At 46.6% G+C, this 25,091-nt stretch overlaps 1 protein-coding gene across 7 annotated transcripts in view; it reads right to left on the bottom strand.

Moving 5' to 3' along the window:
- Nucleotides 1–9,167: 9,167 nt before the first annotated feature.
- Nucleotides 9,168–25,091, bottom strand: part of MORF4L1 (mortality factor 4 like 1) — a 105,445-nt gene continuing 89,521 nt past the window's right edge. For all 7 annotated transcript variants that reach the window (XM_063925497.1, XM_063925495.1, XM_063925496.1 and 4 more), the window contains 4 exons: nt 18,946–19,034; nt 12,637–12,809; nt 12,462–12,546; nt 9,168–10,589 (listed from right to left, as the gene is read on the bottom strand). In XM_063925497.1, coding sequence (XP_063781567.1) covers nt 10,505–10,589; nt 12,462–12,546; nt 12,637–12,809; nt 18,946–19,034 — 432 coding nt within the window. In that variant the 3' untranslated portion in view covers nt 9,168–10,504. The remainder of the gene's footprint in view (nt 10,590–12,461; nt 12,547–12,636; nt 12,810–18,945; nt 19,035–25,091) is intronic.

Below are 25,091 nucleotides of genomic sequence, written 5' to 3'. Positions count from 1 at the left end.
CAGCCTCGATAAGTCTTGGAACAGACAGGGCCCCTGTTGCACAAGTCCTGTCCTAGAGGCAGAGGCCACGGGTCCTCTGTGAGCATTTCTTGCAGATCTGGATACCAAGTCCTTCTTGGCCCATCCGGAACAGAGAGTATTGTTCTCACTCCTCTTTTCCTTATAATTCTCAGCACCTTGGGTATGAGAGGAAGAGGAGGAAATACATAGACCGACGGGAACACCCACTGTGTCACCCGTGCGTCCACAGCTATCGCCTGAGGGTCTCTTGACCTGTCGCAATCTCTCTGCAGCTTTTTGTTGAGGCGGGATGCCATCATGTCCACCTGTGGCAGTTCCCACCTACTTGCAATCTGCATGAAGACTTCTTGATGAAGTCCCCACTCTCCCGGGTGGAGGTCGTGCCTGCTGAGGAAGTCTGCTTCCCAGTTGTCCACTCCTGGAATGAACACTGCTGACAGTGCGCTACGTGATTCTCCGCCCAGCGAAGAATTCTGGTGGCTTCTATCATCGCCACCCTGCTCCTTGTGCCGCCTTGGCGGTTTACATGAGCCACTGCGGTGATATTGTCTGACTGAATCGGAACCGGTTGGTCGCGAAGCAGGGACTCCGCTTGACGTAGGGCGTTGTATATGGCCCTTAGTTCCAGGATGTTGATGTGAAGGCAAGTTGATGTGAAGGCAAGTCCTGAATGCCGAATCTGCGACCTTCGAGAAGGTGAGCACTCTGCAGCCACCACAGGAGAGACACCCTGGTCCTAGGGGATAGGGTGATTAACCGATGCATCTGAAGATGTGATCCGGTCCACTTGTCCAGTAAGTCCCATTGGAAGGTCCTCGCATGGAACCTGCCGAAGGGAATGGCCTCGTATGATGCCACCATCCTTCCCAGGACTCGAGTGCAGTGATGCACTGACACCTGTTTTGGTTTTAATAGATTCCTGACCAGTGTCACGAGCTCCTGAGCTCTCTCTATCGGGAGATAAACCCTTTTCTGGTCTGTGTCTAGGATCATGCCTAGGAGAGGCAGATGAGCTGTAGGAACCAACTGCGACTTTGGAATATATAGAATCCAGCCGTGTTGCCATTACACTTCCAGAGAAAGTGATACGCTGTTCAGCAACTGCTCTCTTGATCTCGCTTTTATGAGGAGATCGTCCAAGTACGTGATAATAGTGACACCTTGTTTCCGCAGGAGCACCATCATTTCCGCCATTACCTTGGTGAATATTCTCGGGGCCGTGGAGAGACCAAACGGCAACGTCTGAAATTGGTAATGACAATCCCGTACCGCAATTCTGAGGTACGCCTGCTGAGGTGGATAAATGGGGACATGAAGGTATGCATCCTTTATGTCCCGAGTCACCATAAAATCTCCCTCTTTCAGGCTTGCCATGACCGCTCTTAGCGATTCCATCTTGAACTTGAACCTTTTCAGGCATATGTTCAGGGATTTTAAATTCAATATGGGTCTGACCGAACCGTCTGTTTTCGGGACTACAACATGGTCGAACAATAACCCCCTCCTTGTTGAAGGAGGGGAACCTTGACCACCACCTGTTGAAGATGCAATTTGTGAATTGCAGTTAACACTGTTTCCCTCCCGTGGGGGAAAGCCGGCAGGGCCGTCGGTGAGGGGGCATCTTCTCAAAGTCCAGCTTGTATCCCTGAGACACAATATCTATTGCCCAGGGATCTAACAGGGAGTGAACCCACTTGTGGCTGAACTTACGAAGGCGTGCCCCCACCGGGCCTAGCTCCGCCTGTGGAGCCCCAGCGACATGCAGTGGATTTTTGTAGAGGCTGGGGAGGACTTTTATTCCTGGGAACTAGCTGTGTTGTGCAGCTTCTTTCCTCTGCCCCCGCCTCTGGCAAGAAAGGACGCACCTCGGACTTTCTTGTTTCTTTGTTCGAAAGGCTGCATTTGATAATGTCGTGCTTTCCTAGGCTGTGCAGGAATATAAGGCAAAATATCAGAATTACCAACTATAGCTGTGGAGACCAGGTCCGAGAACCCTTCTCCACACAATCCTCAGCCTTCCAAATGCCTCTTAAGTCGGCATCATCTGTCCATTGCATATTCTACAGGACACGTCAAGCAGAAATCGACATAGCTTTGACTCTAGGACCCAGTATACTCATGTCTCTTTGGGAACCCCTGATGGGTAATGGTACCAGCGCCAATATCCATTGTGTCTGGTAAAGGCCCAAAATGTGTTCCCCCTTATACTCATAAAAGGGACATGCATGTTGTCAAGAGTTGCTAATCCATCAGGGGTTCATATGTATACACCATAAAGGTCTTGTTTATACCCATTTAGTCATGGGTACCATTAACACAAGCGCAAACCTGCTTCATCAAACAGAGTCTGTTGAGTCAGGTTTGTTAGACAGTTATGGGAGCGGCCTTTAGATTTTGACTCCCGACCCATGTAATACACGAGCTACAGTGTGACCAGTATCCATTAATGTCTGGACCTTATATTCGTTAAAGTACAGTTATGACCCAGATCTGTGTTGTTTAATCATGTATTCTATTGGTGGAGGGTCTCCAAGGTGATGTGGTTACAACTTCTCCACTCTCTCACACACACGTCTGTTATAGGCACTGTACGTGTCACGGCATTGTTCATCACATTGAGCAGTAGCGTCTTGGTTACCACCGCAACAGACGCGCCAGCAATGATGCCATCACGCCGCGACCGGAAGTAAGACGGGTTCGTCACGTCTCCGGCCGCGCACTGTGCACTGGCGGGCTTCTCCGGGATATAAGGTATGTTTGTACACCTCACTCTTGTTACACACCTTGACAAAGGGGCATGTGAGCCCCGAAACGTCGGCTTTATGTAATTGTCTTTGAATACAAGTTTGTCTATTTTCAAAACCCTCGAGTGCCGCTGCCTTTTTTGGAACTCTGCATCATCACCCCAGAAGGCACCGAGGTCAGTGATACTAGCAAGGAGAGTGCCAGTCCATTTGGGATATATATATATACACACATACATACATACACACACATACTAGGGTCTCAATCTCTGCTGATAAGGTACCTGTCCACGCTGCCACAGCGCTATAAACCCATGCCGACACAATCGCCGGTCTGAGTAGTGTACCAGAATGTGCACGCTATCTGCAGGATCCCTGAGAATAGCTGTTACGTCAGGGTTACCTTTTGGGCAAACGTGACACCCTAGAGGAAGATTCCCATCATATCCTGGCCCTAGTGGGGAAAGGATACTGCCTGAGAATTCTTTGTGGGAAACTGCAGTCTCTTGTCTGGAGATTCCCGCTCTTTTTCATCATGAGAGGAGGGAAATTTACCTCAGCTTTCTTCCCCTTAAACATGTGTACCCTTGTGTCAGGGACAGATGAGTCATCAGTGATATGCAAATCATCTTTTATTACAATAATCATATATTGAATACTTTTCTGCCATTTTGGCTGTAACTTTGCATTATCGTAGTCGACACTGGAGTCAAACTCCGTGTCGATATCAGTGTCTATTATTTTGGATAGTGAGCATTGAGAGACTCTGAAGGTCTCTGCGACATAGGGACAGACATGGGTAGATTTCCTGTCTGTTCTCTAATCTTTTGTGCAATAAATTCACCTTAGCACTTAATTACACATATCCAAACAGGTGCCAGCGTTGTCGACGGAGACAACCTCTCACACATATATTTGCTCCATCTCCTCCTTAGGGGAGCCTTTTACCTCAGACATGTCGACACACACGTACCGACACCACACACTCAGGGAATGCTCATCTGAAGACAATTCCCCCATAAGGCCATTTGGAGAGACAGAGAGAATATGCCAGCACACACCCCAGCGCTATTAACCCAGGAATAACACAGTAACTTAATGTTAACCCAGTAGCTGCTGTTTATATTGATTTTTGCGCCTAAGTATGTGCCCCCCCTCTCTTTTTACCCTCTTCTACCGTGTAACTGCAGGGGAGAGACTGGGGAGCTTCCTCTCAGCGGTGCTGTGGAGAAAAAACATGGCGCTGGTGAGTGCTGAGGAAGAAGCCCCGCCCCCTCGACGGCGGGCTTCTGTCCCGCTTTCATGTACAATTTTGGCGGGGGCTCATACATATATACTGTGCCCAACTGTATATTATACAAACTTTCGCCAAAGAAGTCTCTAATTGCTGCCCAGGGCGCCCCCCCCCCCTGCACCCTACAGTGACCGGAGTATGTGGGTTTAGTGTGGGAGCAATGGCGCACAGCTGCAGTGCTGTGCACTACCTCATATGAAGACTGGAGTCTTCTGCCGCCGATTTCGAAGTCTTCTTGCTTCTTTCACCCAGCTTCTGTCTTCTGGCTCTGCGAGGGGGACGGCGGCGCAGCTCCGGGATCGGACGACAAAGGGTGAGATCCTGTGTACGATCCCTCTGGAGCTAATGGTGTCCAGTAGCCTAAAAAGCAGGACCTATCTTCAGAGAGTAGGGCTGCTTCTCTCCCCTCAGTCCCACGATGCAGGGAGTCTGTTGCCAGCAGAGCTCCCTGAAAATAAAAAACCTAACAAAATACTTTTATAGCAAGCTCAGGAGAGCTCACTAAGTAGCACCCAGCTCGTCCGGGCACAGATTCAAACGGAGGTCTGGAGGAGGGACAGAGGGAGGAGCCAGAGCACACCAGTATCCAAATTCTTTCTTAAAGTGCCCTGTCTCCTGCGGAGCCCGTCTATTCCCATGGTCCTTACGGAGTCCCCAGCATCCACTAGGACGTTAGATAAAAATAACAAAGCTTGGGGCTGCTAAAAAAAAAAAAAATCAGCAGCCCTCTGACCATGGTACTGCTCCTGCAGCAACCAAACAAAAAACTGATTTGCCTGAGCCAGTGGGCGGGCCTAATGCATCCTGGGAGGCCAAAAAGCTTGAGATCGTTTGGTGCCAATCCGCTGTCGCTCCATCATATCCCATTGTTATCCTGTGGATAACCTGTGGACCCTGCCGGAGAAATACAGGCTGGTGGCAGAGGGAGTTAGAATAGGGGAGTAGTACAAATATACCTCTATCCCCCCTCTCTCTCTGTTTTATTGAGAGTGCTGGTGTAAATTGTATGCGTCTTCACTCTGTCCGTCACAATGAATGGAGCAGCAAATAAGGCATCACAAAAACTTTGTGCCAAGTGTAAAAAAAACAAAAAACAAAACAAAACACCCAGACTATTCCTCTCTGTGTGAAGACGATCGTGAGTTGGGCAAAATTACTGACACAAAGAAGTTCCACAGGAACCTTCTCAGAGGGTTGAACCTCTTATTTTAGCTATAAGTTTTGTACACTTACAAGACATCGGATTCACCATATACTGCTTAATTTGGTAGAAAGCAGCGTTCATCAGTCATTTATCCTTTTTCCAAAAATGGACGATCAGCTGACGAAGGCTTGGAAACACCCAGACAAGCGGTTTCAGATGCCTAAAAGTATCTACCCATTTCCATCAGCTATGATGGATAAATGGGAGATGTTACCTCGAGTGGACGCCTCTCTATCCAGGTTGTCCAAAAAGACTGCATTACCTGTTCCGGGACACCATGTTGAAGTGCATCTATTCTGCCACAGGCGTCTCACTTATACCAACCTTGGCAAGTTCCTGGGTGAACAAGGCAGTGGAGCATTGGGCCACTAAATTGATAAAGGACTTACAAGAAGGAGTTCCGTTTGAAGTAGTATTGAACTTAGCAGAACATATTAAGGAAATCAGCTTTATACCTAGTAGAAGCAGCTAGAGATATCAGACATCTTAACTCGAGAATCTCAGCAGCAAACTATTGCAGCCCGAAGAGTTCTTCGACTTCGGTCATGGCAAGATGACGCCAAGTCAAAAAGAGTAGCGGAAGTACTTCCGTTTACAGATGACATTCTATTTGGAAAATAACTAGACTCGTTAATTTCTCAAGCTACGGGTGGTAAATCTACCTTTTTACCAACCCTCCCACCACCACCTAAGCACTCTTATACTGGAATCTCCTTTTGTTCCACTCAGCCTTTTTGAGGTCATGGAAGAGCTACACCCTTGCGAGGTAGAGGTCGCGGCAAGCAACCAGTCACTGCTCATCGTCAACACCCAAATCCTGCAGACAAGACAGTGTCATGGCGGTCTTTCCTCCCACTGGGGCCCAAGTACGGTGGGAGTGCAGCTTTGAAACGGTCAGGATATCAGATAGATATCAGAAAATGAGTGGATTCGCAATATCATCTCCCAAGGGCACAAGTTAGATTTCAAATTTTTCCCACCAAATAAATATTTTACAAGTCTTCCACTTCTTCTGGACAAACGTTTGACCCTTCAAGGTGCAATACTGTCCTTGGTAGAATCGACTGTGTTAAGGCCAGTACCACTGTTTCAACGAAAGACTGGTTACTATTCCAATCTTTTCGTAGTACCAAAACCAGACAGTACTGTACGACCATTTCTGAATCTGAAATCGTTAAATCCGTTTCGGTCTTACCGGTTCAAGATGGAGTCGCTCAACTCCGTGATCTCGAGCCTGGAAGCCAAGGAATTTGATATCTCTGGACATCAAGGATGCATATCTCCACATTCCGAAAGGAGAACCACACCAAGCCAGAGCTCACAATTCTCAGGTTCACGATTCAACAGGATAATTTTCAGTTCAGAGCCTTACTATTCGATCTGTCCACAGCCCCCAGGGTGTTTACGAAGGTCATGTCGGTGATGATTGCTCACCTCAGATCATTGGGAGTCACAATAATACCATACCTAGACGACCTCATCCTCAAAGCTCCATCAGATCTTTTTCTCCAGGAACATGCGCTATTAACATACAATGTGTTTGTGGAACACGGATAAATAATCAATGTGCGGAAATCCAACCTTTAGCCGTCACAGCTAATCCAGTTTCTCGGTGTGATCCTGGACACCAACGTCCAGAAGGTTTTTCTGCCTCAAGACAAAGCTCTGGGTATACAGAAAACTGGTCCAAGCTGTGCACAAGCAAAGGCTGGTATCAGTCCATTTTTGCTTTCGTTTGCTTGGGGAAATGGTAGCAGCTTTTAAAACTCTGGAGTTCGGCCGGTTTCATTCACATCCTTTCCAGTTGGATCTGTTACATCAGTGGTCGGGGTCGCATCTACACCTTCAACCGTTCGTTCGACTCACTCCAGAGACGTGACTGTCGCTTCTTTGGTGGCTCCAACTGCACAGGCTCACTGCGGGCAGGCGGTACAGTGTATGGGACTGGACGCTCCTAACGACTGATTCCAGGGGAATCTTACTTGGAAGACTGATTTTCTATTACCCATAGCTTCAGCCCGGGGGGTATCTGAATTAAGTGCCTTGTCTTGTATGCCTCCCTACTTGATTTTTCATCCTGATAGGGCCGAGTTGAGAACACATGCTTCCTTTCTTCCCAAAGGTCGTGTCGGCTTTTCATATCAATCAGCCGATTGTAGTACTGTCCTTACAGGAGGACTCTGGGACACCTTCTCTAGATGTACTGAGAATGTTGAAGATCTACGTGGAACAGACAACACAGTTACGAAAGACTGAGGCTTTATTCGTGCATTATGATCTTCCGCAGCGAGGGTGGCCTGCTACTAAGTAGACCTTGGCCCGCTGGATTCGGTTGACTATTCGTCAAGCCTGTCTACACCAATCTAGGCGACATCCATTGCGGCCCACTCTACACGCTCAGTTGGGTCTTCCTGAGCAGCTAGTAGGGGGGCTACCACATCTCAACTCTGTAGAGCAGCCACTTGGTCCAGTATTCATACGTTTGCCAAGTTCTACAAGTTTGATACTTTTGTGGCTTCATCTTCACGGTTTGGCAGTCTTGTTTTTGCAAGTTCCTCAGCGATTTCCCGCCCAGGGGGGAAACTTTGTGACGTCCCCACGGTCTTGAAGTTGTGCCAGTGTCCCTTAGTGGCTTATAGAAAAAGGAGGATTTTGGTACTTACCGATAAATCCCTATTTCGGAAGCCATAGGGGACACTGGCCACCCGCCCGTCGCTGTTCTCTTGCCTTCATTGTTGTTATGTTAGTTATGTGCTCTCTTCCCTTGTATAGTTCTCTTGTTCCAGTCTCCTCTCGGCTAATTCATAACTGAAGGATAATGGGGGATAGAGGTGGAGGAGCCTGTTTCACTTCTTAGATTTAAAGTGCCAGCTCCCTGTAAGCCACCATCATCACCCCATGGTCTTGAAGTTGTGCAAGTGTCCCCCTATGGCTTGCAAAAAAGGGATCAATAAGTACCAAAATCCTTTTTTTTTTAGTGATACCAGGCTACAGCACTGATGGTTAAATCGAATTAAGTGAGGTACTAATTTAGTCACCTGTGCTCAAGCATGAATATCACTAAAAGCTGGACTGTTAGTGCCTTGAGGATTGAGGTTGGGAACGCCTGAGTTAGAGACTCTTGTAAGAACACCCTTTGCCAACAGGTGTCAAACAGAAGTTACAGGAAGTTAATCTTATTCGCAGATGGCTGTTGCCTACATACTACTGCTAACAGTGACTACTTCTCTATAAATATGTACAGGTTCTGATTTACTCAGTTCTTAACAAGAGATTGGATTTATCAAGATTTTTCTTATTGGCTGTCTAACACACATGACAGAGAGCCAATAAGATAGTGTTTTGACATAACGGTAAATCAGGACCTACACATTACTACTTCTCTCCATGCTATTAAAATACAATAGAAGTGGTTTGTGCTAAGCGCCTTGAAGAAACAGGTGTACATAAAAATATTCATGCAATTATTGAGGGTCATTCTAAATATTAGATCTACATCTTGTTACACTGCTAGCATTTTTGCTTCCCACAAATGCCAGCTGTCGGGATCCCGGCACTCAGTAAACAAACGCCAAAATCCCACCAGCTGACAATACTGACAGCCGGCATACCAGCACAACAGGTCTATTCCCACTCATGGGTGTACACAACACCCATGGAGTGGGAATAGATCCTGTGCCGAGTGTGGCGTGCCCACAAGGGGACTTTTAGTGCTTGCCCCACTGTCAGCACTCTGAGAGGACGCCGCTGTCAGGATAATGACAGCCAGCATATAGCATGTATTCCCCTTTTTTGGTTGAATAAAAATTGCATTGGAATTCCGCTACAAGCCCTATAACACAAAGGACATGTACATTTGTAGTAGGTTCACTGGAAAAAAGAAAAATAGTCACTGGACACTCACTATGGTATAACAGACCCTTTATTTTATAGAACCTCTTTTGTACACTGTATTTTTAAAGCAATACATAAAACCACCATGCATTAAAAACACATTTGAACATCGCTAACCATGGTGTAAACACCAAGCACAGCAAAATACTAGCTGGCATTTGTGACAATGATAGGGAGAATTAAGCAAACCCCATGGAATGACAAGCCACTAGGAAACCAATAAAAAAAAAAAAACTAGACAAATTCTCCCCATCTCAAAACATATAAATCAGCACAGACAAAGTGCTTATGGTCATTTTTTAGACCTTTAGCAACAGCTTACAATGAACATTGCTCAAATGTCTGCTGCTCAATAGATAAGGAAGCAGCATGCAACTGCACAAAGGCAAATAATTTAAGTCCAACCTTGTGCTGCACAAAGAGCTTTTGAAGAAACAAATGTTACAGAATTTGGGCACCTGCTACACGACAAGCAATTGTTAGGCGATGCAGAAAGACTCAAATATATTACACCTCCGGAAGATGAATGGGGCATACTGGAAGCGACCTCCACTTGAAGAAGCCGACAAGTCTTTGTTCAAGTTACTCTGTCTGCAACATTTAAATTTTTTTTTCTAAATATTTTGACAGTCACTCAGCAGCAATTTCTGATCCCTCAGTTCAGAAGGTTTATATAACAGAATTTGGTTGTAGCAAACACTTGATACGGTTATTGTTTTGTCTCCCCATCCTAAAAATGCACTACCTAAAATGCAGGTGTCAGAGACAATGCATCTGAAGAGATTTGTGCGATTGTGTGCACGGCACATACAGATGACCGCACTGGGAGATTACTGGTATGTGGACCTGGAAGATAATAATGTAACAAGGTGGAAGTTGATAAGTATGAAGTCAATAAGAGTTATAGGGTATCGTAATCCACAATGACGCAGAGGACTCCCAGGAAGCCTTTGTCATCGTCGGCGTAGGTTGTATTCTTCAAGAGTGGGTCCAGTGATAGGGCAGGCGAGTACGTACAATATGCACAAGATGAACAAAGTTGAAAACCATACAATCACCACGAAGCAGTGGAAACCAGGCTCATTTCAGTGCAGCAATAACTCTCAGCCGCACATAGTCTACGAGTATAGAAGGCAAGACACCACTGGTCAAAGTTCAGATGTCTCCAACAGTCGCTGGTCTACCAGTATGGTCTTCAGTCTGCCTTAAAATAGACAAGATCACCCAAAAGGATGAAGCACACATTTTCATCCAGTCACTTGCACCATGTTATACTCTAGAATGATCTGGTAAGGTAGTCTTGGACACTCGTTGCCCCATCCTGAACAGAGAATGCCAGTGTTGAGACTATACAGCCTTTCTGTGATATTCAGGGGGTGCAACTTCATAGTCACTGGCACTGAACAGTGAGGTGGAATTTTTGGCCAAATACCTAAAAGATGAAAACAGACAAAAAATAAATAAAAACATTTTTTAATGCTGCTGAAATTCATAAATGCCCATATCTTTAATAGGTCCTGTAGAACTCAAAACAAGTCGAAGCCTTATCAGTGACATACAGGTCAACAATAAACCCTCCTGAATACTTCTACCTATACAAAGTATTGTACCCTTTCTTCATTCTGAATCCACCGACTTACCTACTTTAAAACTTTACCGCATTATTCCTACCTTTTTTTTTTACCCCGCTTTTATTTACCCGTGTTTCATTTACCCGGGAGCGCACATTTACCCGTGTTTTTTCCTAGTGGAAACAGCCCCCCCCCCCCTTGCAAATTCCTGCAAGTGATCCGGGAATCCTACCCGAGTAGCTTGCCGGGTTGAACACGTGTTCAACCCGGTAAGCTGTGTAGTGTAGTGTAAACGGAAGCTACGGCTCCCGTTCAGGGCGGCGCTGGGAGATCATTTGAACTCCCAGCGCCACCCCTGCCGCGTCAGCAGCAGCGTCACCAACCCGGCAATATGCCGGGTTGGTGGAGCTAGTGTAGAAGGGGGCTGTAGCACGGGTCGCAGCCGTGTCAGGCTCCCGGCTGCGACCCGTGCTACAAGTGGAAAAGGGGTATAAACTAAAGAAGGGTTTGTCACCTTTTCTGGTAAGTCTGTGCAATCCTAGTTTTAAAATCTCACTAAAACAGTTTAGATAGAGGGATTATCTACAATTAAAATTAGGTTATCAACATAACCATACAAAAAGAGGATTTTGGTACTTACCGATAAATCAATCTCTCTGAAGGGACACTGGAGAACTAAACAGCTGGGGTGTGAAGGATGCAGACCGGAGATAGCACAATGAGAGAGATTATTTATATTATGTCTCTCTCTCTATGCATGCACAGCTGGTTTCCCCATCCCTCCATTTTGAAAAATTGACGGAGAGAAGAGGGAATATGAAAGATCAATGCCATACGGGAAGAAACCAACCGTACGAAGTCAAACAGCAGCCAAGAACTACTATCACAATAACCTAACTGTTTGAACCAATTTTACAAGAACATGCAGGCTGACCGCACCGAGGTGGGCGTCATGTGTCCCCGAGTGGATTCAGAGAAATGGATTTATCGGTAAGTACCCAAATCCTCTCTCTCTATCATCCACTAGGGGACACTGCAGATACTAGACAGCTGGGGACGTCCCAAAGATCGGCCCATGGGCGGGAGTGCTGTCCGAAGCCTGACGAACCAAACGTCCAAAATTTGCATCTCTAGAATGTAGAAACGGGTGAATGTGTGTGCTGAGGACCATTTCACAGCTCTGCAAAGTTGGGTAGTGGAAGCTCCTCTAGCTGCAGCCCACAAAGCCCCTACTGATCTAGTGGTACGAGCTCCTACCCGAAATGGAACTCTTACTACAAGAAATATATGCCTGTTTGATGGTTAGTCGTATCCATCTGGCCAAGGTTTGTTTTGAAGCCGGCCAACCCATCCTGGGTCCATCATACAGTACAAACAAAGCATCAGACTTCCGAATAGAATCCGTAGCCTGTATGTAGACCCTTAAGACAGCTGTGCTTATTTTTTTTATTTTTACATTGTGCTACCTCCGGTCTGCATCCTTCACACCCCAGCAGTCTAGTTCTCCAGTGTCCCCTAGTGGATGATAGAGAAAATCGTTTAAGCGATATCCTTGTGGCAGTACAGCGTGGAAATCAGGCACAAACTAGTGATATTTACTTTTCAAAAACGTAAAAGCTAAGTAACATGTCCAAACCTCGAAATGTGTTATTCAGCACAGAGTTACACTTCCTTCACCGAGTAGAACCATAGATTAGGTCTTTCTGATATTTCAAAGACAACATAGTACTCACTTCAGGAAGTCATGAAGGTAGTTCAAAAGGAGGGCCAGGCTTTTCTCATCCAACGGAGTATAGGACAGCATGGCTCCAATGCGCACTAAACAGAGAACAGCAAAAAAAATATGACCACCACTTTCAAGGACAACACAGGACAAGAGCTGTAGGAATGCAATACATAAAAGCTTACCAAAGAGACGCAGTAAGTGGGGTGCACCATAAACCTGTGACATGGGGGCATCAGGGTGGTCTGCCAGGATATCTGCATATTGAGGGCGCTCAAATTTGTACAGCAGCTGTGTGCCCAGCATAACATTAAAGTACTCCTTAATACCAGCTACAACTTCATTCACTGCAAATTCCCTGCAAGACAACCATAAGTCACAAGACGTGCAGAAGGTAAACACATTCTACAGCCACCCAAATGCAGTTTGGCAAATAAAGCCTTTGCTCTAACTACATAACCACAGTTGTCATGTACATGCCTTAGAGGGTACCTATTTATGACTGGAGAAATGGGGATTTTTGTTTACTTACCGTAAAATCTCTTTCTCTGAGTCCATCTGGGGGACACTGCGCCGTTACTTGTGGGGTTAGAGGTGTGTGGTAGTGGAGTTTGGCACAGAATCTATCTAAAGCTGACTCCTCCCCCCTCTAACCCCTCCCATCTCCTTCCTGCTCAGCCATCACTCAGTTAACGTTTAGCCAAGCCAAAGGAGATAGATCAGAACAAAAAAATTAACCAATTAAACCAGACAAAACCATGGGAGGGATCGCAGCGTCCCCCAGATGGACTCAGAGAAAGAGATTTTACGGTAAGTAAACAAAAATCCCCATTTCTCTGTCATCCATCTGGGGGACGCTGCGCCGTTACTTGTGGGATTTCCCAAAGCAAGCTAATGAGAGGAGGGAGACGGTGACGGCATAGCCGTCTTCAATATATGACGCCCAACAGAGGCAGTCTCCAAACCAAAAGTATGAAAACGATAAAACTTTGTGAAAGTATGAACTGACGACCAGGTCGCTGCTCTGCACAGTTGCTCAACAGATGCACCACCGCGAACAGCCCAAGAGGCTCCAACAGCTCTAGTCGAATGAGCCCTAATTGAGTCAGGAAACGAAACATGAGAAGACACGTAAGCCTGTCTTATGGCCGAAGTTATCCAACGGGCCACAGTATTTTTGGAGGCCGGCCAACCTCGTTTCGGAGCATCAATCAAAACCAGCAAGTTATCAGTACGACGGAATGACTCTGTGCGAGACAAATAGATACGTAAGGCTCGAACCACATCCAGGAGAGCCAAATGAGATTCCTCCCCAGGAGAAGATGTCGGATTAAAAGCCGGAAGGACAATGTCCTGATTCACATGGAAAGTTGAAACAACCTTTGGAAGGAAGGAAGGCTTAGTCCGTAGAACCACCCGGTTCTCATGAAACACTAACAAGGGGGGTCTGCAAGAAAGAGCCGCCAATTCAGATACTCGTCTAGCCGAGGCAATAGCCAACAGAAAAACAACTTTTTGCGTCAGATAACGTAGTTCCACCGATTCCAAAGGTTCAAATGGAGAGGATTGAAGAGCCGTAAGGACCAAGTTTAAATCCCAGGGAGGAACCGGAGGAACAAAAGGTGGTTGAATCCGAAGTACACCTTGTAGGAATGTTTGAACCTCTGGAATATTTGCTAGCTTCTTCTGAAAAAGAACCGACAAAGCTGAAACCTGACCCTTTAGTGAAGAAAGCTTTAGGCCCTTATCGAGACCCTCCTGAAGGAAAGAGAGCAGTCGAGGTAGTCTAAACAAATGCGGAGTTAGGCTCCGCTGTTCGCACCAAGTAATGTAAATACGCCATACTCTATGGTAAATGCCAGAAGTCACAGGTTTCCTAGCTCGAATCATCGTCTGAACAACCGATCGAGAAAGACCTTTTGCCTTTAAAATCTTGGATTCAAGAGCCAAGCCGTCAAAGCCATCCGATGTAAATCTGGGTGGCGACAAGGTCCTTGAAGAAGAAGATCTGGTCGCAGAGGTAGACGAAAGGGGTCTCCGACGACCATACTGTGCAGGAGAGTGTACCACTGTCGACGCGGCCAATCTGGGGCCACCAGAATCACTGCGAGACCCTCTCGCCGAATGCGTTGAAGTAGGCGCGGGATCAGTGGGATTGGCGGAAATACATACCCCAGTTGAAACTGCCATGGAGCAGTTAGAGCATCGATCAGGAATGCCTGTGGATCCTGAGTCCTTGCGCCGTAGTGAGGAAGTTTCGCGTTGAGGCGAGACGCCATCAGGTCTATGTCTGGCATTCCCCATCGGTCCACTAGAGAGAGAGAAACACTTCCTGATGAAGTTCCCATTCTCCCGGATGAATCGTGTGACGACTCAAAAAGTCTGCTTCCCAGTTCTAGACTCCTGGAATGTGAATTGCGGAGATCACCGGGACCCAACGTTCCGCCCACGCGAGAATCTGAGCGACTTCTCTCATTGCGGACCAGCTGCGAGTTCCTCCCTGTTTGTTGATGTAAGCCACTGCGGTGGCATTGTCGGACTGCACACGAACTGGATGACCCTGTACCATGGTCTGAATGTAAAGGAGTGCATATCGAATCGCCCTTAGTTCCAGAATGTTGATTTGTAAGTTTGACTCCTGATTGTTCCAGCGTCCCTGGAAGTGATAAGTCTGGAACACTGCCCCCCAGCCACTGAGACTTGCATCCGTGGTGACCATCATCCAAGACCAGATCGTGAACGGTGCACCCTTTTTCAAATTGTGACTGTGAAGCCACCAGTGAAGAGACTGACGAGTCCTTATTGACAAGCGGATCAACTGCAATTCGAGACGTGGTTCCGTCCGAGTCCAACAGTTGAGAATCTGAGTTTGAAGAGGTCGGTCATGAAATCTGGCATATGGAACTGCTTCGAAAGAGGATACCATTTTGCCCAACACCTGCATACATCTGAGGACCGACACTACTGGTAAGTGTAACAGGGTTCGGATTCTCGACTGCAGATCCTGAATCTTGTCCGCAGGAAGAAACACCTTCTGGCTGTTGGTGTCGAATAAAAGTCCCAGAAAAATCATCTTCTGAGAAGGGAGGAGAGATGACTTTGGAAAGTTGATTATCCACCCGAACGACTGTAGCGTCTCCATCGTTAGCTGCAGGTTCTGAGTGAGAATCTCCGCTGACGGTGCCTTGACCAACAGGTCCTCCAAATATGGAGTGATGTTGACCCCTTGGCAACGAAGAACTGCGACTACATGGCCTATGACCTTTGTAAAAACCCGGGGGGCCGTAGAAAGACCAAAGGGAAGAGCTTGAAACTGAAAATGCTCCGGGCCGACTGCAAATCTCAGCAGAGACTGATGTCCTACCCAAATCGGGACATGTAAGTAGGCGTCTTTTATGTCTATTGAAGCCAAATATTCCTCTGGCTCCATGGCGGCGATAATTGAGCGAATGGATTCCATCTTGAATTTTTGGGTTGAGAGATACGGGTTGAGAGCCTTCAAATTCAGAATGGGCCGAAACGAACCATCCGGCTTGTCCACGAGAAAAAGACCCGAGTAAAAACCCCGACCCCTCTGATGAGAGGGAACCGGAATGATTACTCCATTTTGTAAGAGGGTTGTGATTGCCTGAAGAAGCGCTTGCCGTCTGGAGGGATCGTCTGGGAGAGGTGTTATGAATAGTCGGGCTGGGACCGTGTCTTCGAAATCCAACATATAACCTCTGGATATGACCCCCATCACCCATCGATCCGGTTTCGATAGGAGCCACACTTCCCTGAACTGAAGTAACCGGGCCCCAACCTTCATCGATCCCTCCAGGGGACCTGAGGCGTCATGCCTCAGGTTTGTCGGCAGGCTTACTGGCCGGTCTGCGAATAGCCTGGGATCCTCTTCCTCTGAAAGACCCCCGTCTTGGAAATCTGGAGGAAGCACGAAAGGATTGAAAACTACCTCTGCCCTGTGTACGAAAGGACCGAAACCTAGTAGGTCTTGGTTTGTGAGGTGCAGATGGAAGGAAAGGGCTCTTTCCTCCAGTAGTATCTGAAATAATCTTCTTTAACTCTGAACCAAAAAGAAACTCACCTTCAAAAGGCACTGCCGTCAATGTTTGCTTTGAGTCAGAATCAGCATTCCAAACTCTAAGCCACAAAGAGCGTCTTGCGGATACTGTCAAGGCTGAAACCCGGGTCTGTAGCGCAACCGAATCCAACAAGGCTTCACCCACATAAGTGAGCGCCTCCGAAATCTGTTCCGCTAAGTGAATGGCTTCCGACGGATCATCCGACTGCATTCCAGATAGCACCTGTGCAAGCCATTCATCCACGGCCTTAAGTACCCAGGCACTTGCCAGCACTGGACGGAGAGAAACACCTGATAAAGAAAACATAGATTTTAGTAATGCTTCAATCTTCCTATCGGTAGTATCTTTTAAGGTCACAGACTGTACCGACGGAATAACCGTAGCTTTTGCCAGATGTGAAATAGGAGCGTCTACCTTAGGGGCCGTCTCCCAAAATTTTGTATCCTCTTCTGTAAAAGGATATAGAAATTTTAACTTTTTAGGCGCCTGAAAACGAGAATCCGGTTTAAGCCAGGGTTCTTTTAAAATATCCGCAAAGTGAGAGTAAGAAGGGAAGGCAGTAACCTGTCTCTTCTGTCGTTTGAAAAAGGGGGAAGGAGTTTCCTCCACCGCCGTGTCCTGAATATTAAGAGTCTGACGAATGGCTTCTATTAACAATCTAACACCTGAACCAGTAGAAGGTTCCTCATCTTCCCAAGCCGAAACTTCATCCCATTCAGGATCTACCTCCCCCTCCTCCAAAGGAGATGACAGAGTCCACCTCCTCTCCTGGAAACGCTATAGCGGGTAACGGCTGCGATCGCTTAGTAGCGGTCGAACTGCTAGCAGCATTGACAAACTTATTTAAGGACTGCGTTAAATCAGTGAGGCACTTGCCCATATTTTGGGCCCATAAAGGCTCCACCTGAGTCCGATCAGATTCAGTCTCTCTAGACTGACGCAAATCTGAAATGGCATCCACCATGTTTTTAGCCCATGGGGGCATCGGCTGATCTGTGGAACCTCCCCGCTGATCTGTCACTGATGCACCAGAGCATGAAGTACAGAGGGTACCTGCGTCAGTACTACCTTTTGCCAGCTTTGAGCCACACTGAGAGCAGGAAAAATAAACTACCGAGGCCGTTTTGCCCTTTGTAGGTCTGTCCGGTTTACTAGTCATTTTTTCCATTCTGAAATTATATACTAAATAAAAGTATCAAACTTCTGCCTAGTGAGCTGCTGTGTTCCAATAGGGCCTGTAATCCCCCCCTTGATTAGCCCCCTCTATACTTGCGGTTAGCTGCTATTTGAATAAAAATTCTCCCCCTGGAAGGCTCCGTGTGTGAAGCGCACAGCGTCCCCCTGTCTCCGGGTGAAGAAGATGGCGGCAGGCAGGGTGGCGCGGGCAGAGCAGGGCGGGAAGCCGTCCCTGCACTGCTGACGTAACCCCGCGTTCTTCAAACCGGAAGTTCGGGCCGTCGCGCGTCGCTACCCACAGCGTCCGCGGCTGCTTCTAGCTGGTCCCAGGAGATCAGAAGACTCTCCCGGACTTGTCTTCCGTCTGTCCCCACAACCCCTCAGGTCTCACACTGTGGGTGTAGGGGAGAAGTCTCCGGGGGGGGGGGGGAGAAATCACTTGAAAGATAAAATAAAATTAAATAAAATAAACAAGCTGAATAAGATCAATAGGGATAGCCCAAGGGTAGCCCAATACTGTCAGTGACAGATTGTGGCTGTCCGGTACCTCTTTCTGCCGTTTCTTCAGTAAATAAAGGCCCCAGTGACCCAGGTATGGTGGCCTTTTTTGACAGCAATCTCGAGTGGAATATAGACCCACTCCATTAATACCTGTCACCTGTAAACAGGGACTAGGTATCTTGTAAATAAAATAAAATAAAAAAATCTAGGAGTAATAAAAACTGTGTCTGTACTCCACAGGCACAAAACTAAAACTGAGTGATGGCTGAGCAGGAAGGAGATGGGAGGGGTTAGAGGGGGGGAGGAGTCAGCTTTAGATAGATTCTGTGCCAAACTCCACTACCACACACCTCTAACCCCACAAGTAACGGCGCAGCGTCCCCCAGATGGATGACAGAGAAATGCAGTTTATTGCCAATGCTGATTGGAGGACAAGGTAGCCTTTCAATAAGAATTATTAATCCGTAGTGGACTGCTGTTACGCCTCAACCAAGACATTGGAATCTGTATCTTAGGTACTTCAGGGGTCCAAATCATGGGAACCCTGCAGTTAAGTCAGTTGAAGAAGTGGTTGATAACATACAGTTTGGGCTAGTACGTTAACTCTACACTATTAAATACAATGTTAATCTGACTGTTATACCTAGAGAAGCCTAAAATTTATACGTGGGTATAATATATACAGTAGATAATAGAGCACAATGGGAAAAGAAAAACAAAAAGTAACCAACTTACTTGTTGTCTGTGTTCCCCCGGGATTTTTTGTATGTAGCATATTCTTCCAGGATAGTCTCCACATTCTTTTTGGCAGGAAGATTAAAAAGCTGGAAGAATAAGAATATGTATGTCTAACTTAGGTCATGCACTTTTAAAACCCAAGGAAGGACCTCCTCCAAAGTGTATGAAAATATGAGACAACCATCAGCTGTAAACATTTGAACAGTATAAGGCACATAGGTACGTGAAAGACTAACTCAAACAAACTAAAATGGGATGTATTTGTTAAATCCATTTCTATTAAGTCAGTGGACACTGGAAACTTGGGCTCACTTTTAGGAGTTTTGGCACATTTGAAAGTTAATCACTTTATATCCATTAGCTTGCTAAGAAATCCATTATTCTAAATAAAACACAGAAAAGAATAAACGAATAAAACAAGAGGGGATACAGATAAAAAAATAAATAAAAAAAACCCAGCCCCACTCAAATCTGAAAATAGCATCTTTGCGTGCACAGAACATTGAGCTGTGGCCCTCACATCATCAGAATGGTTTCCCTTAGTGTAAATGCAGACCAATCTCTTGTGGGTATTCAAGGTAAAAAAAATAAACAAAACTTAATCCTGTTTTCAAGACTTAAGCAGTAGTAACATGGGTGCTCAGTCATGACACCCCCTCCCCAAAAAAAGGGAGGGGGGGCGGCAGATAGCCTTCCTCTTCAAAGCTACGACCACAACATTCAGATTTATAGCGTCTCATGGAAAGAAGGTCTCTTAGGACAAAACCTACAACACCCCCCAAACCCTCCCCTCCCCCTTCCCAAAGGGAAGAAAAAAAAAAAAAAAAACAGAACTGCAAAGCTCAGCTTACTCCAGATACACTCTGCAGTGTAGAGACTATCTTAAGAGGCTGGTTTTCCACTTCTGCTGCAACCAAATCCAGGGAATTTGACAGAAACTCCTGTTACAGTAAGTTTATGTTCCTAGGAACTATTGTAGGATTTAGGGGGACTGCAAAAAAAGGTATGCACCAACGGGTGAAAGCACCAGTTTTATCTGAAAGAAGATGAATAAAGCCAAGATGGCAACTCTAACTCACAACGGGTGTGGATCATCAAATAGACAGTGTCTAGGTAGACAATGTTTAGGTCGACCACAGGGGTTCTAGGTCGACACGAGTTTTTTTGTTTTTGTTTTTTTGGGGTGTCGTTTTCTGCGTACAGTGACCGGGAAGCCGAATAAGTGCACAGTGTCCCCTCGCATGGTCAAGGTGCCTCGCTTCGCTCTGCACAGATTACAGATCCAATCGTAGTCCACGTGGATCTTTAAGTATGAAAAACTTCAAACAAAAAAAAAACAAAACAAAAAAAGGGGGGGGGGGGGGGGGGGAAATGTCGACCTTTTGACCAGTCAACCTAGAAACCCTGTCGACCTAGTGACTGTCAGACCTATAGTGGTCGACCTAAACATTGTCGATCTTCAGACTGGATCCCCTCACAACCCTGTATTTAGACACTCCTGCAAAAACAGAAGCAAATAAGCAGGAAACTAAGTCTTCCATACAATTTGATAATTGTCTGCAACCAGCTTTCTAGCCATGAGCTTGGTACTTAATCCTATTTCATGGAAGCCCCTTGCCTTAGAAATCATGGCTGTAACAGCCACTCTCAACTTTGATGAACTGGTCCACGGCTTAAATTCCTGTAGTAGAGGAAGACACTAACACGGGTGTCCTGTCACCATGAGAAAGCTTGTGTAGTGTAATCTTATTTTTTATCCTACTGCCATTAAAATCTGAGAATAGCCATTTTAAACTTTTTTAGAAACCATGGATGTCACAATCCGAAAAACCGGTGCTGGCAAAAGCCTGAAAAGTAAAACCTAAAATTGTAAGTTTTGGAAAAACCCGCAGCCCATTCTAAATGTTGCTTGCGGGATTTCGCCATTTCCTTAGAAATATCTGCCAGGGCATTTTCCCATTACCCAGACGGACCACTGCTCCTAGGCTGAGCATCCATTCCCAAACATGTGTCGCACACCACAGAGCTGCCAACATTAGTGCTCTTTTTACCACGTTTTAAACATACATAATAAGTCTGTGTGTCGTAAAGGGGGAGGAGCCAGATGTGCATAATTTTTGTATTACATTGTGCTACCTTCGGTCTGCATCCTTCACACCCCCCAGTTGTCTAGTATCCAGTGTCCCCTAGTGGATGATAGAGAAAATATGATTTTAATTACCTACCGGTAAATCCTTTTTTCGTAGTCCGTAGAGGATGCTGGGGTCTATTTAGTACCATGGGGTATAGACTGGTCATTTGGGAGCCACTGGCACTTTAAGAGTTTAATAGTGTAGGCTGGACCCTCCCTCTATGCACCTCCTACCAGACTCAGTCTAGAAACTGTGCCCGAGGAGACGGACATACTTCGAGAGAAGGAAATACACAGATAGTGGTGAGATTCACAGCAGCTCTCGCATAACAAAAAGGAAAGCCAAGCTAACCAACTTGGAACAATTGAGCAACGGCTGAAACAATATTGAACCAAGTAACAATGCAGGAAAACAAAGCACTGGGCGGTTGCCCAGCATACTCTACGGACTACGGGAAAAGGATTTACTGGTAGGTAATTAAAATCCTATTTTCTCTTACGTCCTAGAGGATGCTGGGGTCCATTTAGTACCATGGGGATGTGCTGAGGCTACTGCAGAACAAATTGACCAAACTTTAGGTCCTCAGGAGGCCAAAGTATCGAACTTTTAGAACTTGGCAAACATGTTCGACCCTGACCAAGTAGCTGCTCGGCAAAGCTGTAAAGCCGAGACACCCCGGGCAGCCGCCCAGGAAGAACCCACTTTATGAGTAGAGGGGGCCTTAACAGATTTTGGACACAGCAAGCCTGCTGCCGAATAAGCATGCTGGATAATAAACCTGATCCAGCGAGAAATAGTCTGCTTAGAAGCAGGACACCCAACCTTGTTAGGATCATAAAGGACAAATAAAGCGCCAGACTTCCTGTGACGAGAAGTTCTCTTCACATAAAATTTCAAAGCCCTCACCACATCCAATGACTGAATTAATTGAGGAGTCAGTAGCCACTGGCACTACAATAGGTTGGAAGAAATAGCCGACGCGTCCTGAGCTCAGCTCTATCTTCATGGAAAATCAAGTAGGGGCTCTTGCATGACAATGCCTCCAATTCTGACACACATCAAGCAGATGCCAATGCCAACAGTGTGACCACCTTCCAAGTAAGAAACTTGACGACCACCTCCTGTAAAGGTTCGAACCAATCCGATTGCAGGAACTGCAGCACCACATTAAGATTCCAAGGTGCCGTAGGAGGTACAAAGGGTGACTGGATGTGCAGAACCCCTTTCAAGAAAGCCAACCTCAGGGAGAGCAGCCAGTTGTTTCTGGAAGAAAATGCTCAAGGCCGAAATCTGGACATTTATGGAGCCCAAGCATAGGCCCACATCCACACCTGCTTGCAGAAAGAGGAGAAACCGTCCCAGTTGAAACTCCACCATTGGAAACTTCTTGGCTTCACACCAAGAAACATACTATTTAAAAATCCGATGGTAATGTTTAGACATAACCCCCTTCCTAGCTTGTATCAGCGTAGGAATAACAGTTTTCGGAATACCCTTCCGAGCCAAGATCTGGCGTTCGACCTCCATGCCGTCAAACGTAGCCACGGTAAGTCTTGATAGGCGAACGGCCCGTTGCAAAAGGTCCTCGCGAAGAGGAAGAGGCCTCGGATCTTCCAGTAGCAATTCCAGAAGATCCGCGTACCAAGCCCTCCTTGGCCAGTCCAGAGCAATGAGGATCGCTTGAACTCTTGTTCTTTTTTTATTAGCTTGATAATCCTTGGGATGAGTGGAAGTGGAGGGAACACATACATTGACTGGAACACCCACGGAGTCACCAGTGCGTCCACCGCCACTGCCTGTGGGTCTCTGAACCTTGAACAGTACCTGCGAAGCTTCTTGTTGAGGCGAGAGGCCATCATGTCTACCTGAGGTACGCCCCATTGGCTTGTCACCTCTGTGAACACTTCCGGGTGGATGGATTCCAAACGTGACCATTTTCCTTGGAAGTTTTTCCCTTGGGTGACTGCTCCCCAACCTCTGAAACTTGCATCAGTCGTTAGAAGGATCCAATTCTGAATTCCGAACCTGCGGCCCTCGAGTAGGTGAGAAGTTTGCAGCTACCAGAGGAGTGAAATTCTGGCTTTCAGCTACAGGCGTATCCGTTGGTGCATGTGTAGATGTGATCCCGACCATTTGTCAAGGAGATCCAGTTGGAAGGACCTCGCATGGAATCTCCCGTACGGAAAAGCCTCGTAGGAGACTACCATCTTCCCCAGAAGGCGAATGCACTGATGAACAGACACCCGGGCTGGCTTCAGGACATCCCAAACCATTGTTTGCATCACCAGCGCTTTTTTCCGCTGGAAGAAACACCCTCTGCACTTCCGTGTCGAGGATCATTCCCAGAAAGGACAACCTCCTGGCTGGTTCCAAATGTGATTTTGGAAGATTCAGGATCCAACCATGTTCCATGACAAGCTGGGTCATGAGAGCTATGGACCGTAACAGCTTCTCCTTGGACGATGCCTTTATCAGCAGATCGTCCAGATATGGAATTATGTTCACCCCCTGTCTGCGGAGGAGAACCATCATTTCCGCCATCACCTTGCTGAATACCCTCGGTGCTGTGGAAAAGCCTGGAACAGAAAGTGACAGTCCAACAGTGTGAAACGGAGAGAAGCTTGATGCGGCAGCCAAATCGGAATGTGGAGGTACGCATCCTTGATATCCAGGGATACCAGGAATTTCCCCTCCTCCAGTCCTGATATCACCACCCTTACATACTCCATTTTGAACTTGAACACCCTCAGAAAGGGGTTTAGTGATTTTAAGTTCAGAATGGGCCTGACCAAACCATCCGGTTTCGGCATCACGAAAAGGTTCAAATAGTAACCCTTGTTTTGCATCTGGGGAGGAACTGGTACAATAACCTATGCCTCCACCAACTTCTGGATTGCTCCCTGTAGGATATCCCTGCTGCAGGCAAAGCTGACAAGCCAGACTTGAAGAACCTGTGAGGAGGGAGATCTTGAAATTCCAGCCGGTACCCCTGGGATACAATATCTAGTACCCAGGGATTCAGGCTGGACAACACCCAGACGTGGCTGAAATGTTTGAGTCTCGCCCCCACCTCCAGGCCGCGCGATCCACCGTCATGCTGAGGACTTTGGCGTACCTGAAAGCAGGATTCTGTTCCTGGGAACCCGCAGCAGCAGGTTTCCTGGATTTTGGTCGAGCTCCTCTAAAGGTGGTGTTGGATGGTTTGGCCTTTTCATGTTTTAACAACCCGAAAGTACTGTGATGCAGTTGAAAAAAAAAAAAAAAAAAAGTTTCTTCGTAGCAGGTGCAGCTGAGGGAAGAAAAGGTGACTTACATGCTGTAGTCGTGGAGATCCACGCATCCCCAAAGAGAGCCTGACCTGTGTAGGGTAGGGTCTCCACACCTCTCCTGGATTCCGCGTCAGACCACTGGCGGAGCCACAGTCCTCGACGAGCTGACACAGACATGGAAGAAATAACTGCAGCCATTTAACCAAGGTCTTTCATGAATTCCACCATAAATCCTGAATGTTACGTAAAAACAATTAACGTCACTTTTATCCATCGTTCTAAATCCTCAAGTAACGTGCCTGACCACTTTACTATAGCTTTGAAAATCCATGCACAGGCAATAGTAGGACGTAGTATCGCCCCTGAAGCAGTGTATATGGATTTGAGCGTAGTATCAACTTTGCGATCAGCCGGCTGCTTTAAGGCGGTAGATCCTGGAACAGGTAAAACCACCTTTGAGAGTCTGGATACAGGTGCGTCCACTATGGGTGGGTTTTCCCATTTTTTTCTATCCTCCTCAGGGAAGGGGAAAGCAACCAGAACCCTTCTAGGGATCTGGAATTTTTTCTCCGGGTTTACCCAAGCTTTTTCAAAAATAGCATTTAATTCTTTGGACGCAGTGAAGGTTAGCGAGGCTCTCTTATGGTCAGTGAAGTAAGCCTCCTCAACCTGCTCAGGTGTGGTATCAGCAATATTCAACACATCCCTAATAGCCTCCATCATCAACTGCACCCCTTTAGCA

This window comes from Pseudophryne corroboree, chromosome 6, assembly GCF_028390025.1.
Source record: "Pseudophryne corroboree isolate aPseCor3 chromosome 6, aPseCor3.hap2, whole genome shotgun sequence".
NCBI classification, from domain to species: Eukaryota; Metazoa; Chordata; class Amphibia; order Anura; family Myobatrachidae; genus Pseudophryne; species Pseudophryne corroboree.
The sequence above is the reverse complement of the archived record's forward strand: the minus strand, read 5'-3'. Positions and strand labels throughout refer to the sequence as shown.